This window comes from Danio rerio, chromosome 1, assembly GCF_049306965.1.
Source record: "Danio rerio strain Tuebingen ecotype United States chromosome 1, GRCz12tu, whole genome shotgun sequence".
In the NCBI taxonomy this organism is placed as follows: domain Eukaryota; kingdom Metazoa; phylum Chordata; class Actinopteri; order Cypriniformes; family Danionidae; genus Danio; species Danio rerio.
This window is the reverse complement of record NC_133176.1, coordinates 11,819,286-11,838,639: the sequence shown is the minus strand read 5'-3', so window position 1 is coordinate 11,838,639 and position 19,354 is coordinate 11,819,286. Positions and strand designations below refer to the sequence as shown.

General features: G+C 35.1%; 1 protein-coding gene across 6 annotated transcripts in view; it reads right to left on the bottom strand.

Moving 5' to 3' along the window:
* The window catches only part of dachb (dachshund b), a 103,954-nt gene that overhangs the window by 17,362 nt on the left and 67,238 nt on the right, over positions 1–19,354 (bottom strand). For all 6 annotated transcript variants that reach the window (XR_012407203.1, XM_073952698.1, XM_073952648.1 and 3 more), the window contains 1 exon segment: positions 8,454–8,579. Coding sequence is in view for 5 of the 6 variants with exons in the window: in XM_009305776.5 (XP_009304051.2) it covers positions 8,454–8,579 (126 nt within the window). In the remaining variant the exon portion in view is untranslated.

Sequence of the window (19,354 nt, the reverse complement as noted above, 5' to 3'; positions counted from 1 at the left end):
TTTTTGTGGCAAACCAGGCCATTAGAAATAGTCATTAGTGTTTAGCCCCTTATAAGTCTAAAATTTTATTCATAAAGGTCTTAAAAGGGTCTAAAAAAAGTCTTAAATTTCACTTAATGAAACATGCAGAAGCCCTGAAGCAGGGGTGCCCAAACTCAGTCCTGTAGGGCCGGTGTCCTGCAGATTTTAGCTCCAACTTGCCTCAACACACCTGCTAGGATGTTTTTAGAAAGGTAAGAGCTTGATTAGCTAGCGCAGGTGTGTCTGATTGGGGTTGGAATAAAACTTTGCAGGACACCGGCCCTCCAGGACTGAGTTTGGGCAACCCTGCTGTAGAATGTAAATATATAAATACATTTGAGCATATACAGTATGTACATATATGCTGAAATATATTCAACCTAATGTTACAGTATATATGAGTTCATACTGTATATTAATCAAGGAATTATAATGCTTTGTTTCGTTATTTCACCTTCATTTACAAGTAGCATGGTATTTACAGCTACTGTATATTTCTGTCAGTGTGCATCCAATCCCTTTGTGCCCCCCTGGTGGCATTGTTGCAAACTGCTTTTACACCTAAAACATTTTAATAATCCCTTTGTCCCACGGCGGCGTCACAAGCGATGGTAGGGGTTATTTTGAACTTTATCTCACTGTACTTTGATACTATTTTTCAGACTACTAGGTTTTACCCAGTTGTCAATCAAGATCTTTTACACCATTTTAAATATACTAAAATGAGACAATCACTTATTCTTTTACTGTATTCATTTAGTAAGTACAGCTCAGAATAAGAGTTACGTTTTCATCTGTTCAGAAAAGTTATTTGAAACATGAAAGCAGACACTAGCCTTTATTGTGCTTTCTGTCCATCTTAAATTGCTTTTGTGAGTTTAATTTGATGCAGACAGCAAAATGGGACACCCTCGGCTTGGTCCCAAACATTTATGAAAAATAAATGTATGTGGTGTATATATATTTATTACACACATCTCTCTCAAATAGGTCAGTTATTCCCCCGTCATAACAGGAAAGATTTTAAAACAGTTTCTTCTTCAAATCAATATTTCATGTACTCATAATTATTTATGTGGCCAAAAGCTGTATGATAAATTATACGACTGTACATGATCCTTTAAATGGCCGTCTTGTTTTTGTATACAAGTAAAGCTTCATATTTAGCTCAAATCAATACTTTTTATTATTTATTTATTAATTTTTTTTTTGTTGATTCCACTTCAAGTCTTCAGGAAATATGACAAAATGTGAGGTGCACATGTGTGTGTGTGTGTGTGTGTGTGTGTGTGTGTGTGTGTGTGTGTATGTGTGACCCATTTTATAGGATACAGAATGTGCAATTATCAAAGAGTTCAATCTCAGTTAAAGGAACAGTTCATTCAAAATGGCAACAGCCATGTCACCCTGCAGCCCAAGAAGCTAAGCTGGACTGAGCCTGGTCAGTACCTGGATGGGAGACCACATGGGAAAACTAGGTTGCTGTAGGGAGTGGTGTTACAGAGGCCAGAAGGGGGTGCTCAACCTATGGTCTGTTTGAGTCCTAATGCCCCAGTAAAAGTGATGGGGATGCTATATTGTCAGAGGACGCCGTCTTTTGGGTGAGACGTTAACCCGAGGTTGTGACTTTCAGTGGCTATTAAAAATCCAATGGCAGTTCTCTTAAGAGTAAGGGTGTAACCCCGGTGTCCTGGTCAATTCGCCATTATAATCATGGCCTCCAAATCATCCCTATCCACCGAATTGGCTCTATCACTGACTCCACTCCACCAATAGCTGGTGTCTGATGAGCACACTGGCGCTGTTGTCCTGTGGCTGCCGTCGCATCATCCAAGTAGTTGCTGCACACTGCTGGTGGAGTGGACACCCCCCCTCCCCTTCATGATTGTGAAGCGCTTTGGGTGTATGGCCATACATGATAAATGCACTATATAAATACACATTTTACATTACAAAACTGAAAATTCTGTCAATTTGTTTCTTTTTTACTCCTTTTCTTTCTTTTGTTAATTTGTTCTTTATTTCGTTCGTTCGTTCACTTTTTCCTCTTTCTTTCCTTTCTTTTCCTTTCTCATTCTTTCTTTCTTTCATTCATTTGTTCTTTCTTTCGTTCCATCCTTCTTTCTTTTTTTTCTTTCTCACACTTTTTTACCTTTTACCTTATTTCTTTTTCTGTTTTTGCTTTTTCTTTCTTTCTTTCTTTCTTTCTTTCTTTCTTTCTTTCTTTCTTTCACACTTTTTCTTTCTTTTTTTCTTTTATTTGTTCTTTCTTTCGTTCGTTCGTTTGTTCGTTCGTCCGTCCGTTCGTTCATTCTCTTTTTTTCTCTTCTTTCTTTCACTCTCTCCTTTTCATTCTTTCTTTCTTTCTTTATTTTTTCTTTCTTTCTTTCTTTCTTTTAGTTAGAACACAAAAGATGTTTTGAAAAATGTTGGAAACCAGAAACCATTGACTTTCAAAGTTTTTATTTTTCTTATGGAAGTTAATAGTTACTAGTTACTGTGTAGTTCGGGGCGAAGCAGTGGCGCAGTAGGTAGTGCTGTCGCCTCACAGCAAGAAGGTCACTGGGTCGCTGGTTCAAGCCTCGGCTCAGTTGGCTTTTCTGTGTGGAGTTTGCATGTTCTCCCTGCGTTCGCGTGGGAGTCCAAAGACATGCAGTGCAGGTGAATTGGGTAGGCTAAATTGTCCGTAGTGTGGGTGTGAATGTGTGTGGATGGTTCCCAGAGATGGGATGTGGCTGGAAGGGCATCTGCTGCGTAAAAACTTGCTGAATAAATTGGTGGTTCATTCCGCTGTGGCGACCAAGGATTAAAAAGGGACTAAGCCAACAAGAAAATGAATGAATGTGTAGTTACTGTGTCCTTTTCTTACATTTTTTCCGAACACCTTCTTTTGTGTTCAACAACAAAAAAAGAAACCATGGAACCATTTTGGTGTAAGTAGATCTTTTTTATATTTTGATGAACTATGCCTTTAACTGTTCATGTGTTTAAACAAATATACTCTAAAGAGTTCAACTCAGTTAAAAAAGTATTCCCCCAAAAAAGTGATCAGAACGCATGTTATTTTAGGCGAATTAAGAAATGATAAATAGCAAGTTGCTCAGCGACCGGCAGCTACGACGAACTGAAATAATCTATCATCAGCATTCATGTCAGTGCCATTGGGAGCAGATGGTGTTTAGGTGGCAGATTGTGGCGAAGGAATCAATGATAACGCAGGATGAAGTCGGGCCCCTTAAGACTTTCACGTTCTCCAGCCAATAAGGTCTTCACACAGCCGGACCAAAATAACCTGATTAAAAACAATAAGCCGCCTCATTACGACACGAAACAACACTGCGGATACATTAAAGCTTCGCAACCTGGACCCTTCACCACGACACAAAATACTGTACAATAGAGTGGCCATCTGTGCCACGATCCGCACGTCCATGGAAATCAAGACTAGTGTCAACACACGCTCGCGTATCTTGTGGGACCGGAGTCCTAACGTAAGTGAGAGGGCGCTAATTCACAGTAATCAGACAGATGAAGATGGATGAGAGGAGGGAAAGCAGGAGCAATCAGAGACAACAGGAGCTGCAGCTGGGCTGTGAAACACACAAAAACAAATACAAACACACACACACACACACACGTGCCGACCGTATATTCTCTGGTGTCAAGTACTCAAATAGAAACGCCTTTTGGTTTTTGGTCGGAGGTCTGAAACAGCTTTGCTTTAGATTACTGACATGTTAAAGAAAGACACTGTAGGGAATATGATGACAGGTTTTTCTGTCAACATGAAATTCCGAGTTTCTTGATTAAAGGCCATTTTTGCCTCAATATATCGGTTGTCATATTAGTATTGGCTGATTAATGCTTATATTGTTATCTTTATTGGCCTAATAAGAGAATTAGTGGGCCGATAATTTGTAGCTGATAAATTATGGATTTTTTCTGCTGGTTGAATCTCTCCAGATATGCATTGCTGGCTATGAGCTATGAGCGTTTTCGATAATGCCATTAACATGACGTTACATGCAGTTTCCTTTCCTAGAAAAATTTAGATGCAGATTTCATTTTTCAAGGAAAAAAAAAATCAGATGTAAGATTTGTGTTTTGTTTTGTTGATCAGGCTTATAAAAATCTATATAGATTGGTTGTATTTGTATTTATTGGCCTATATATTGGTTATCGGCTTTTAATTGTAATTTTCCATATCAGTGCATCCCTGTTTAAATCCTGATGCCTATTTTTCACCATTCAAGATTTTAAAAGAAAATGAGTCGTCCTTTGTTTATATTGTTTTGTTGTTCAAGCTTATAAAAACACATCAAATTTGTATTTATTGGCCTATATATTGGTTATCGGCTTTTAAATATAAAGCCAAATGTTCTATATCAGTGTATCCCTACACTGTTAAACCCAAAAAGTTAGTAACTCAAATCATTTAAGGAAACTGATTGCAACAAATCGTTTAAGTTTAAAAAATAATCCAAATTAGTATCTTGAACTTAATCCATTTGAGTAAACGAAGACATTTGAGCACAGTAAAACCCAATAAATGAACAGAACTCAAACCAACTGAGTACTGTAAAACCCAATAAGTTAAGGCAACTCAAACCATTTGCGGAAACTGATTCCTACAAACCATTTGAGTTAAAAAAAACTAATCTAAATGAGAACTGTGAACTTCATTTAAGTTGAAGTAACGAGATATTTAATTAACTCATTACCTTCAACACTAAGTTCAAAAATCTTCAAATGAGTGTAATTAACATTCAGTCAATTTTGAGTTAGATTGTTGGCACTGTTGACTGTTGGGTTTTACAGTGTATATACACAAGTCTAGAAGTGAGCGGCCCTCGCTGTAAGTTTTGTATGCATTTTTGGTTAGAAGTATAGTCTAGATCGGGGGTTAGACAGCAACAAACAAGCTACACACAGCATCACGCTCTCTCATTCACACGCATACATACGTGTGATCGCTCGGAAGTCGGGAGCGATATTGTTAGATTGCTCCTGTTCAAATTACACCAGTTTCCGACCGCTCCCGTGCTTTATTCAGAAATTTAATCCCGCAAGATATGGTTGGGTATGGATATGCAGACCTCTAACAAGGCATGTCAAAAGGAAAAAACGAGCACATTTCTTTAAAAAACGTTTTTACGCCTGCCATTTTGTGCATTGGTGTGCACGATCACATTGGCTCCCTTAATTTAGTCACGAGGCATTAAATGTAGACGGAAAACGCAAGTAAAAAGTGTCCCTTGTGCACAAGCCTAAAACTTTAAAGTCCTAGCATTTAAATGTGACTCAATTCATCTGGAAATAAAACTTTACTTTGATAAATACTTGAATTTAACATTAATGCTTCAGAATAACGAATGCCATTTAACATTTAGCCATATTGAAAGCATTTTCTACCAATCTGCTACTTTTATTCTTTCCTGGTTTCACTGGACTTTTCAAATTAAACATGTTGAAAACGGAACAAGCAAGAAACATTAAAACGTGCACAAGGCTTTGGCGCAAAAATGCTGTTCTTCCATTGAATGTGGGGAAAAAATGAGCCACAGCGACAAGGTCAAAACAATGAAAAACCTCCTCATAAAAAGGCTATTGAGGCTTGCTTTTGAGTATTTTTAGCCAGTAATTAATTACAGTAATTAGTATCCAAGTAATTAATAAACACCAGATGGTCAGCTTGTCTAGACTGTTTGATCAAATGCTTTAAAAGTCAACAAGAAGAGATGTGTGTGTTTCTACATGTCCGCTCCCACCAAAACACACACACTCACACACAAAAACAGCATCTTCAAAATGAGGGCAACTTCAAACAGATGAGATGAGAGAGAAACGGGGTGGATGGGTGAAGATCCAAAACTGCTGACCATATGCTCACACACACACACACAGAGAGAGAGATATAATGTGTGCGTTACACTAGACACGACTTCCCTGCTAAACGTGAAAACAAGCGCACATGTGCTAACATACACCCGTCCGCACACCTGTTTCTGTTAACGCAGGCAATCACCCGTATGACAGGCTTCGGCCATCTTGTTAAATAATGCATGGAATTTTTCTTTCAACTTGTCAACGCGGGAGAAAAAAAGTATCTCTCACTGTCTCCCTGCTCTCTTCTGATGTCATCCTTGATGCTGATTTTCCTTGACTGCATTCCATCTTTCTGATGAAGGCCTCTTTTTTTTTCTTCTCTCCTAAATTCTGCTCGTCCACAGCTGTTCGCACTAGGAACGCTGCGCTCTTTTCCTCATGAACACTTGTGAGGGTGGCCTTTGAAGTGCACATTATCTGAGTTAGTTTTAGCCACAGTTAGTATGTTGCTGATCTGTTTGAAGACTCCAGATTTCATGTGATGCTGAAAAATCTGTCTAGCAGGAGGTGCTTTGAGCAAACACTGAAATGAGTGCAATATTGCTTATATATACATAACTTATTCAGTATGACTCATAGGAACAAGAATAAATTCTAAACTGTAAAGAAAATATGACATATACAAAATATTTTTAATATACGGTTGAAGTTAAATTAAATTATTAGCCCCTCTGTTTATTTTTTCCTCAATTTCTGTTTAACAGAGAGCAGATTTTTTCAATGCATTTCTAAACGTATTAGTTTTAATAACTCATTTTTAATAACTGAGTTTTTTTTATCTTTGTCATGATGACAGTAAATAATATTTGACTAGATATTTTTCAAGACACTTCTATACATCTTAAAGTGACATTTAAAGGCTTAACTAGGTTAATTAGGTTAACTAGGCAGGTTAGGGTAATTAGGCAAGTTATCGTATAATGATGCTTTGTTTTGTAGACTATCAAAAAAATAATATAATAACTTAAAAGGCCTAATAATTTTTGTTACCTTAAAATTTTTATTTTTTTTAATTAAAAACTGCTTTTATTCTAGCCAAAATACAACAAATAATTTTTTTTTATTTTTTTTTATCAGACATACTGTGAACATTTCCTTGCTCTGTTAAACATCATTTGGGAAATATTAAAAAAAAGAAAAAAATGAAAGGGGGGGTTATAATTCTGACTTAAACTGTATATATTTTAATTATTCTGACTTTTTCCCCATTAGCGCAAGCATTTTCAACATTACTAATTTTACAGCACTAAATTTGAATTATTTCTAAAGGATCTTGCTGAAAATTCAGCTATTAGCTTAATTAAAATATTTCTAAATATTACAGTTGTAATTATATTTTTATCAAATAAATACAGCAGGTTTTACTAGCAAAATACTTTAAAAAATATATTGAAAATCTTGTAGAATTTTTTTTTACCAAATATATATACTCTACTGTATATACAACACTCAGCATATATGAGTTCACCACAAATCTTAAATAATACTTTTCTTAAATAAATCTTAATTAAATATTATTAAATATTATTAAAACATCAGTCTTAACGTAAATGTTTAAATATTACTAATTTTACAGACCTAAATTAAAATGATTTCTGAATGATCTCTGACTTTTACTTTGTCATCACAGAAATAAAAATATTATATATAAAAATAATTTACTGAAACAAATTATTTTTATATATAATTTTTTTATTTCTGTGATGACAAAGTAAAAGTCAGAGATCATTCAGAAATCATTTTAATTTAGTTCTGTAAAATTAGTAATGTTTAAACATTTATGTTAAAACTGACGTTTTAATAATATTTAATAATATTTAATTAAGATTTATTTAAGAAAAGTATTATTTAAGATTTGTGGTGTACTCATATATGCTGAGTGTTGTATATACAGTAGAGTAGAATATAAATTTCTTGTGGATTATAACTTTTAAATCAAATATAAATTGTTTTTAAAAATGTGGAAGGTCAAATATTTGCCCCTTCATTTTGTTGATGAAGCTAAAATTTTCATTATAAAGCTGATTAAACTATTGCAAATTAAACTTCATAAAAAATGTACTTCACTTTTAGGAATAAGTGAATTTAACCTAAATGCTTCTAAATAATCAATGCTATTTAACTCGAACAACATTTTGCCATTTTGAGACCATTTTGAGTAGATTTTCTACTAATCTGCTACTTGTGTTGTTCTTCCTGGTTTATATAAAGCATATGCGCACAAACATGCAGATCTCCAGCAAATGTCTTGTTTCATCTCTAAGTCTGGTGTACGATTAATTATTCTCCTGTCTGTTGTTGGTCTTCTCTAAATGCACAGTCAGGCAGCAGTCATTAATGTCACCATTAGTCTCTGTAAACCGAGCACAGCCCTTCAACATGGGCCCCCTGAGCGAGCTCTGTGCTGGGGCTCAACTCGCCCAAAAGCCCAGGTTACTATTGCAGGACCATCTGTCTTAAACATATACAGACTGGAGTTTAAACAAGCAGCTTTACAGGAACACAAATACAGGTTAACAAACAAACAGTTCAAGCGCAAGCTCTACCTGTACCGGCGTTAGAGTTCAGCTCATCTGAATCGAATTCGGAGCCGTTGTGAGTCTTGTGCAGATTCATCATCATCTTCATCTTCTGTATCTTTAAAGCTTCAGCCATAGCTGCTGTTGTTAAACCTGCAATGCAGTCAAGAACAAAAAAAATGCTGTTTAAGAACAAAGTACAAAATATAATATCTCAAATTGTAATACCCATAATACTTCAAAAAGGATGTTTCTCAAGTAAACAGATTGAGATCTTAATATTATAAAAAAAAAAGCTTTGATTTTTGCTGTTTACATTAACCTTGAAATGAGCTATATACTACTCAATTTTTTTTTCTAGCCAAATTTACATAACTAAGTTTTATATGTGCGTAAAACTATGGAAATTTTATTTAAAATTGGAAAAAAAAAATTGGGTTCAATCCAGTACTAGTAAAGTGTACCTAATAAAGTGGCCAGTGACTGTGTAATGTAATAAAATGTATACATTATGCTTTTTTTAAAAACTAGTTTCTTTCTAAAAACTGAAAGTAAATGAATAAAGCTTCATTTTAAACAAACAAACAAAAGAATACAGTAATATTCTGGTTTTAGGCAGCTAAGAGATCTGCTATTTATGAAGTGCATTAGACTAAAAGTTACCGCAATAAATTCCTTCGTCGACAGTGAATGGATGTTGTCATCGTCAGGGTTTTAGTCAGAGCGACTGCAGGGTCACGCTGAGATAAGGGACCTGAATTAGCTCTCTGTTAACTGAACTGCATTATTTATACAAGCACATCATGGAAGTCGCCCAAGAAATAGCCATCTGCCAATCAATCACTTTAAACTCCTCCCACCGCCAGCATAATTAGCCAGTCAAAAAGCTCTGGCCTTGGTCGCCTTGGATACCATTAAAAAAACAGCAAAAAATGTATTGATTAGTGACAGACGGTCAATGCTCTGAACCAGTTATTGATGGCAAAATTGCTGCCTCTCTTATTATAGTTCAGATAATTCAATGCACTACTCGTGTCTATTGTGCATTTGATGGTTGGTGTGAGTGTGTCTGTATGTTTTTGCATAATTGTTTGGGTGAGTGTGTATCATATTTGACAAGGTCACTATCTTCTCTCAACAAGGAAAACAAAAAAGTGCAGGTGAAGCTGAATGCTGAGAAAGAGAAAAAACAATTGCCATTAACACACACACACACACACACACACAAGCAGCATATTTCCTTAAGAGAGCACTGGCTGCTTGGCTGATCATGACTTTAACATCGCAGTGTAAATGCTGACTGTCTGAATGGAGTGTACAGCTGTTGCATGAGCATTTTCAGCATGGAGTCATGGGAAAAGCAATCTTCAGAGACTTGAGCTGAGTTACATAAACCACTCGTTCATGTGAAGTGAGATTGATCTGGGTGGGGAAATATTATTCCTTGAGATCTAATAGCACACTAGAAACAAAGTCAATAAGTCAGTAGTGATGGGAGCTTTTCAATGCTTCGAAACAGTGTTTTGAAACCAATGACTAAAAAATATGGACAACACAACAGCGCCATTGAATGCTTTGAATGCAAAACAACTCATGACGGGCACAAACTGTCGTATAAAACTGCTGAAATTGGAGCCTGGGTATGCGGAGAAGGGACTACCAGATGGAGCCAGAGGCGGCGCCACTCAATCAAGCTTCCAACCAAACGCTTGTACATCAAATCAACCACGCCTCCGGAACTTCTTAATTGACCGCCCCTATCTGCACTGTAACAAAGGCTCGCTAAAACAAATATAAGCACCTACATTTAAAAACACTTAACAATTTACGATTCATTAAAAAAACTGTGTGGTGTAAGCTGCTTTTAATAATTTAATAAAAAACAACACTTGATGGACTGCAAAATAAACCATCTGTCATACACTCTAGTTAGACTCAGTTATGAGCACAAAAATATTTCTCTTATAACAGGTTGTTGGTATTTATTATCTTCACAGGGGTAGAAATAACACTTGTAAATATAAACACAAACAGATATACAGTAAATTCCACATACATTGTCAGAAAGGTTTTTATTTTTAATTAGCAATCAACCGGACGCAAATATCCACACCATAGACAACTATATATTTACCATGTGGGAAATATTGTGCATTTAAAAGATAAATACAGCAAAAATTCTAAATATTAACATGATATTTACACATTCCATTCCTGCATTATATAAAACAATCCTTCTCAACTTGTAGAATAACCGTAGCAAAGTTAATACATCAACTGATGTCTATCAGCTGCTGCAACATCCCTTGTAGGCCTATTGACCTTATTCTAAAAGGAGAAATGACTAGGAATAATAAACGGCAGAAAACGGTCAAACTATTTGCTCTGCAAACAAATGTTTGCAAAACTATATAGACCAAGTAGAATAATATAATAAGGAAATATCAGTTTGCAAAATCAAACAGCGAAACAAGCAGTTTTTAATGTCTAAAAGTGAATGGAAGTGAATGACACCGGAAGTCTCGAGCTAAAAAGATTCAAATGGCAGCGCCCGCTCGTCGGCGAAGAATATTGTTTTATTGTTTTTTTGCCTCCATTTTCAGTTGGTTAATTCGATGCGTTAATATCTGGCAACGAGGAATTTGCCTTTATTTTAATGTTTATTTGTAGTTTTCAAATAAAAAGCCAACAGTAAATGATGTATATAAATAATATATAACATTTACAGCTACTTGTTATATACGATTCTGTTTCTAGAACATATTTTTATAACAGCAAATTCAGTAGATAACATGTTTAAAACTCAAAATGACAGACGTCCTTTAAATCAAGTTCAAATAACATTACAGAAGATCAATGTGGAGATGGGCTAACATTACTTTTGTCTTCCTAATTATTATTTCAGACCAGTAAAAAGAATTACTAATAGATAGCGATCACTTGTATTTTCTCCGCTATGTCTAGGCATGTTTCTGCAAACTAATAATAAAGGCCGATAAAGCCCTTGCTTTACCTAATAAACAGTGTTCCACCAGATCCTGTATGTCAGAAAGTGTAGTTTGCTGCTGAACAACTTATTTCATCCTGGTAAAATAACACAGAAATCGAACATTGATACTCCAGTCCTACCGAAGCTCTGACGGTCCGCTTAGAGAAGCTGTCAATCACAACTATCAATCATGATGACACGCACCTTTATTATAGCACTAAATTACTGCGTAAAACATACTCTTTACAAAAACGAAGATCTGAACTTATATCAGCTTGATAACCAGTGCCTTAATTGACCAAAACTATCTTTCAGGACATTTTATAGCAAGTGTAATGATTTTTTTTTATTTGTGCTCAAGTCTCATTCATTAAGAAGGAGGAGGCAGGCTTTATGACTTGTACTGCAGCCAGCCCCCAGGGGGCGATCTAATGGCCAAGACCTTCATTCAAAAGCAGGCGTGTGGCACACTTGATCGAAACTACATGCTAGAGACACCTGGCAGTCAGAACTGTGTGAATGCAACAAAAACAAGGCAAAAACATCCATTGAAATTGACGTTTTCAAACGTATAGCTAACTTATATATTTAATTTTATATAATTTTCTATATATATATATAAATTTGAGACAGTAGGTGTGGCTTGTAAACCATATATTTCATCTATGGGTTTTGTTTAATGAAAAAGAGCAGCTCAGACATTCTGTTGAACCAACTTTTCCTTTTTCGGGGGGTTATATTTAAGCAGTGTTTGAAAATTGAAAGGATTGTTCACCCAAAAATTGAAATTATCACATCATTTATTCTCCCTCATGTGGTTTTAAACCTTTACGAGTTTCTTTCTTTCTTCTGTTAAAAACAAATGAAGATATCGGAAGAATGCTGGTTGTAATAAAATACTATGGTTTTCAAAGTGTCCCAGCATCTAGGATTCTTTATAATATTATATTTTTGCTTGACAGAAGAAAGAGACTCAAATAGGGTTTGAACAAGGACAGGGTGATGATGATAGATTTTTCTTTTTAGGTGAAATATCTCTTTGATACTTTATTCTTAGACTATACATTAAACTGATCAACAGTGGAAATATCCATATTTATGTAACAAAAGATTTCGATTTTGAAATAAATATATATTTTTTTATTTAAAACTCAGCATCCTTATAAACACGTAGCACTGTTTCTGTTGTGCTCAATTAATAAACCACACAACTTTTTCAACAATGATAATACATTGAAAATTTAAGACTGATTTGGCAAAAAAGATATTAGTAATGATATAGATAAAGATACTTGCAATATATTTATACAGTATAAGATAGTTCATGGGCATTACTACACTCCAGTTCCTCTTTTTTGAATGGGATGTTTGGACGATAATAAATGCTGGAGATGTGAACAAGAGATTGGCACATACTTTATGGCAGTATACAAAGATTCAACCCTTTTGGGAATCTGTGTTAAGACAATTAGGTAGATGCCTGCGATTTAGGCGCAATTCTACCTCTTAGCGCTTGCCCTTACCCCTAACCAACTTCTACCTTACTAATTAATAAGCACCTAATTGTTAGTTTATTGAGCTAAAAGTCTCAATTAATGGTTTATTAATAGCATGAATTGTACATTTAAAACTAAGTGTGACTTCAAATCGTAATAATATTAAGTATCACAATATTACGGTGTTAAAATTGACTGTTTTTAAATGAATGTGAAACTACGGTCACACTTTACAGTAAGATTCATGTTCAGTTCATGTTAGTTTATGTACTATTTCTACTATCATAAACAAACAGCAAACAATACATGTATTCAATTTATTTATTCATCATTTTTTATGTCAGTGATTAAACTCATTCATTGTTAGTTCTTGTTAACTCACAGGTTAACTAACCTTGGATCTTAATATTGCATTAGGAAATGATGAACTATGATTAATAAATGCTGTAGTGTTGTTGTCAGTATTGTTCATTTGTCGTTTCCAGCTGTAAGTATCTTTCGTTTGTAGATTGTGTATACATTAACTCATGGAAAGTTATGATAATGCGCGACCAAAGCTTCTATATCAAAAATCAAATAACTAATATTTCCAAACTTTTGAACAGTAGTGAATATATGATCATCTTATTGTTTTTGGGATGTTTTATTGTATTCAGACCTGCAAAGCTGAATTAGGGCTGCACAATATATAATTTCAGCATCAATATTGCAAATTGTGTATCCACAATAGTCTTATTGCAGGATATGCAAGTTGAGTTGGGATTATAGTTGATCAACAATTTAGAATACATAAGATTTGAGGAGTCATTGCAAAGTAAACCCATAACAGAGTGAAACTTTATCATTTACATGTGTTTTAAAGGCATTTCGAGATGCATAATGTCTTGTAAAGCATTTGGGCATAATAATGTACAGCATTTTTAACTTTAATGAAGAATAATTTTACTGAATTATTAATACAATAAAGATTATAGAGTTTTATTTTACATTTGATTATTCAGTTTCTGTACCTGAATACAGTTCGACTCTCTTGAAAACCATAAAGCACTGTTTGTTTTACTTTATTTTAAATTTTTTGCTCTACTGTAATTATAGTTGCTTGCTTAATAAATTAATCATTTGTTTATTATTTTTTATAAATGATTCACACCCTTACAAAAATCACCCCAATCAATCTAAATGAATGATTTTTCCCTCCAAACAGCTATTTAAGCACTCTGGTGAAATCGTATTCATATCGCAATATATATTGCAGAAAAACAAAATATGGCAATGTCAGATTTTTCTAATATCATGCAGCCCTATGCTGAATCTCATTCCTCTCCTCCTCTCAGTCTTTTGGCACCACCACCTGCTGTCTGTCAGTGCCCTAAACCAGTAACAATCCCAAAAATTCAAAACATCCCAACAAGGCTAATGTGCAGTGGAAGTAGATTAAAGAATAGCAAGATAAAAGACTCCAATCAATGTCAACATCCAATTATACTTGCATGATCTTTCAAACCAAGAGAAACTATACACTGTAAAAATGTATTGATAAAAGGTCGTATTTTTATGTTTATTTTACTCATTTTAATAAGTTAATCATTTTTAACTACATTTTTTAAGTTATTTAAAGTGTAACTTCATATTTATATAACTTGAGATGATTGGAAAACTTGATTTGATTCAACGTAATAATTTAAGTCAGAAAGAACTTTAATATCATATTTTTAATATCATCAATATTTTTATACTGTATCCATTGTCTCATACTTCAGAGAAAAATCCAGAGATTGTTTTGATTTTCTGTAAAAAACAGAGGACTATTACACTTCCTGACAAAAGTCTTGTCGTCAATCCCTAGTTGGAAGAGCAACAAATAATAACTTGACTTCTAGTTGATCATTTGGAAAAGTGGCAGGAGGTAGATTTTTTTGATGAATCATCCGTTAATCTGCATCCCAATGATCACAAATACTGCAGGAGACCTATTGGAACCCACATGGCCCCACGATTCCTACAGAAATCAGTGAAGTTTGGTGAAGGAAAAATCCTGGTTTTGGTTTACATTCAGTATGGGGGTGTGCGAGAGATCTGCAGAGTGGATGGCAACATCAACAGCCTGAGATATCAAGACATTTGTGCTGCCCATTACATTACAAACCACAGGAGAGGACAAATTCTTCAGCAGGATAGCGCTCCTTCTCATACTTCAGCCTCCACATCAAAGTTTCTAAAAGGAAAAAAGGTCAAGATGCTCCAGGATTGACCAGCCCAGTCACCAGATATGAATATTATTGAGCATGTCTGTGGTAAGATGAGGCATTACAGTTGAATCCAAAGAATCTTGATGAACTCTGGGAGTCCTGCAAGAACGCTTTCTTTGCCATCCCACTTTATTAATGAGTTATTTGAGTCATTGCAGAGATGTATGGATGCAGTCCTCCAAGCTCATGGGAGTCACACACAATATTCATTCTTTTTCCACAGCACCATGACTTTATATTCTATACTGTACAATATTTCGAGGCATGATAATATTGTATATTAGTAAAATAAGCGTAATCTAGAGGCCTTTGCTTTTGATAAAAGCCACTTCTGATACCAAATGATCAACTAAAAGTCAAGTTATTAGTTGTTGTTGCTAAAACTTGCATAGGCGAAAAGACTTTTGTCAGATAATATATATTACTGTGAATACTAAATTCATTCAATAAAAATAAGAGATTATTAACAGACAGTTGGTCCAAAGAGAAGCAAACCTGAAAAGCATCCCAATTTCTGTTATGAAAGAAACGTTTTTTTTTTCTTATACTGTAAACCTAAAAAAAAGACTCTTAAGTAAACTACTGTTGTGTCTTCATTGTGTTTGCTGTCCTGTCTCGCTGTTAGAATACAATTACCAATTCACTCAAATGGTGCAACTGTGTGTGTTTCTGTTTTGTTTTGTTTTTTGCTGTACTGTCATGGCCCAGAACAATGACTGAGCACTTGGCAAATCAAAGCAAACTGGCCTGCTCTCATTCCTGACAAGTCCTGACATCTGGCACTTGATGATGCCAAGATTCTAAGTGACATCTCCACGGTAACAGCTCAAACACGGCAGCACATCACTGCACAGTCTAGCGCATCCGCCATGGTGACCCCACAACTCTGTCCCTGTGTGTGTGTGTGTGTGTGTGTGTGCGCGGATTCTTTCTGCAGTGGTATTAATAGGCACAGATATACATAAGCAAATAAATAAGACATGCATTAAAATATTTATAGACCTCTGACCTCAGTAAAACAGGGGTCATTATTTTATTGTTAAATTAACTCTTAACATTGGCCTATATAAACTGGTATTGCTATTGTCGTGAAACTGTTATTGTTAATAACTATTACATATCTTTTTTTCACTGAAATAAAATGAAATATGAACTTCTGATTAAAACTCAGACAAATGAAATTAAAATTAGAAATGCTGCTATCAAGCTGAAATCAACAAATTTATGTTTAAATTACTTATTACTTAATAAAAGCTAAAATAAAGCATTAAAGTAAAACAAACACTGGTAAAAAGACTGAATTCAAAATCAAATACTGTTATGCTATTCAGGAGCCATGTGCACCCACTGACAGGTAAAATCTGCTTCACTCTCTCCTTAAAGTTCAAAGCAAATTTGAATGCCAAAGCATTTTAGATATGTACAAAAAATAGCCCATGTAATATATTAACATCATCAAATTAATAAAATAATCAGCAAATGAGAAATAAATTACAGAAAAGTACATTTTTCATCAAAAAATTTCATCAAACTGACAATATCTCTAAAAAATATATAAATGAAAGAATAAAGCAAGTAGATTTTTTTTAATAAAGCAAATGTGTTGATTAACCATTACTAGAGCTGTATATATATTTTGCAGCCAGTTTAGATGTCATTTCATCCTTTCCGAGTATAAGTTTTTCTAAATCGTTCAGATTAATGAATCAGTTATTTACTTTTTAATCTCCGTACCGCGGCTGTGCGTGCGCTGTCAGCTGTGAAACCAGAAGAAAAGTTGTATGTAATAAAAGAGTAATACAAAAACGCATACGAGCTCTAGAAACTGAAAGCAAAAGTTGAATTACAGACATTTTTGAAGATTCAGAAACACGGAACGGATACATTTTTAAGTCCTAAATGCGCATTTTAACATATATATATATATATATATATATAAATAAATCTAAAAAACTATGTATTGTGTCAATCAAGCACACAATCAGGCAAGATTTTTGTAAATAATACATTTAATTTAGTTTTTGTTTTTCTTACATTAGTTTACTCATTTTTTTTAAAGCTTGCCACTTTAAAAAGATGCCACTATATAAACAAGTGTGAGATTTGTTTTCTGGCATTTAACATTGCAACAACACCTTAACCCACCCTTAAAACCCACCCATACCACCAAACCCGTCTCTATCCCACCTCAAGAGCACCAGAAGTGTTCTGCAATACTTTAAAACATAATAAGTACATTGTATTTATTCTTTGATGCAAGTGCATACACTCTCAGAAATAAAGGTATGCGAGCTGTCTCTGGGGTGGTATTTTTTTCAAAAGGTACACATTTGTACATAAAGGGTCAATACTGGTACCTCAAAAGTATACCAAAAAATTTAAGAGGAACACTTTTGTACTTTTTAGGTACTAATATTTACTCTTGAGGTATTAATATGGACCTTTCAGGTACAAATTTGTACCTTTTGTAAAGGTACCACCCCAGTGACAGCTTGTGTACCTTTAACATAAGACCAACTTTAACATAAGGCCACTTAACAAAAAGAGGAACCAATGAGTAATATAAGGTGGAACCTTCTGAGTTTGCTTGTCGTTATTTACCTACTGAAGGTCATTGCATTTGGGAACAGAGATAAGGTGATTCTGGAGTCAGACATGAGTTTTAGTAGTCAGTAGTAAATCAGCATGCTATCATCTCAAAAACATTGCAAGAATTAGATGCTTTGTTTCCAGTGAGGATTTAAAGAAACTTGTTCATGCGTTTATCAGCAGTAGGGTGGATTACTGTAATGGACTCCTCACTGGCCTTCCCAAAAAGACAGACAGTTGCAGCTCATCCAGAACGCTGCTGCCAGGATTCAGACCAGAACCAGGAAATCAGAGCACATTACACCTGTCCTCAGGTCTTTACACTGGCTCCCAGGTACACTCAGAATTGAAAGTATTACTACTTGTCTTTAAATCACTAAATGGCCTAGGATCTCAATACATTACAGATATGCTGACTGAATACAAACCTAATAGATCCCTCAGATCTTTAGGATCAAGTAAATTAAAAATTCCAAGAGTTCAGTCAAAGCAGGGTGAATCCACCTTCGGTAACAAACAGGACTGACAACCACTCATCCAGCCAGCAGAGGGAATTCTGCTCATCCAGCCCACATCGGAATTCTGACGGCCAGTTCTTCGTTGGTTACTTCCTGTTTGGTGGCCATATTAACCTGGCCATACCAAACACTCAAGCTGCGTCCCAAATCGCATACTTATGCACTATTCTACGCTATTTTGTAGTATAAATAGTGTAAGTAGTGTGTTCACACTGAAAACTCTAAAAATAAGTGCACTTTAATTACCCGGATGATGCACTCATTCAGCCGCTAAAATGAAGTGTGTAATGATGGAAACTTCACGCACTCAACGATTTGCTTATGTACCGGAAGGGGCGGAGCTATCGGACGCACATGTTGGATAACTTTATTTATTTTGGATGGTGAAAGCAAAATTCTCCTACGAGAGTGATTATAGCGCCTCCCGATGGTGAATGCGGCAATACTTACGGCAGGTATTATTTGATAATTCGGTTGTTTATTTCACTGATTTGGCGACCGTCAAACGTCATCAGGAAAGCGGTTTGAATTTCCGCTTAGTAAAAAACATTAGTGTGCCATTTGGGACGCCACTACATACATATACTATCCTGTTGAGCGTGTAAGTGCATAAGTACATAGTGCATGAGTGCATAATGTATAGTGTGCCATTTGGAACGCAGCTTTAGTGCGAAGTATTGACAGCATCTGCTGCCTTACCAAGCATTTTCTCACTGTTTGATCTGCGTTTCTGTTATGACCTTTGAGCCTGTTTTTGTTGACTACTGATTTTTGGAAGACTTTTGCCTTGGTGGACACTCTGTTTGTTACTCTTGAACCTGCATGCTTTTTGACTACGATTTAGCCTGGTGTTTTGGATTTGTTTGCTAATAACTATTAAACTTCTTGCATTTGGATCCCATCTGTCTCCATGTCGTCACCACCGCCATTGTCACACCTTAAGCTACCGGAATCAACTTCCAGACATGATCAGATGTGCTCCAACAAAAGGCACATTTAAAGCAAGACTGAATGAACACTGTGCTATAGCCTACAGGTTGCACTATTCTGTCTTTCTTTTCATTTTCTATCCTTTAAAACCTTTTTT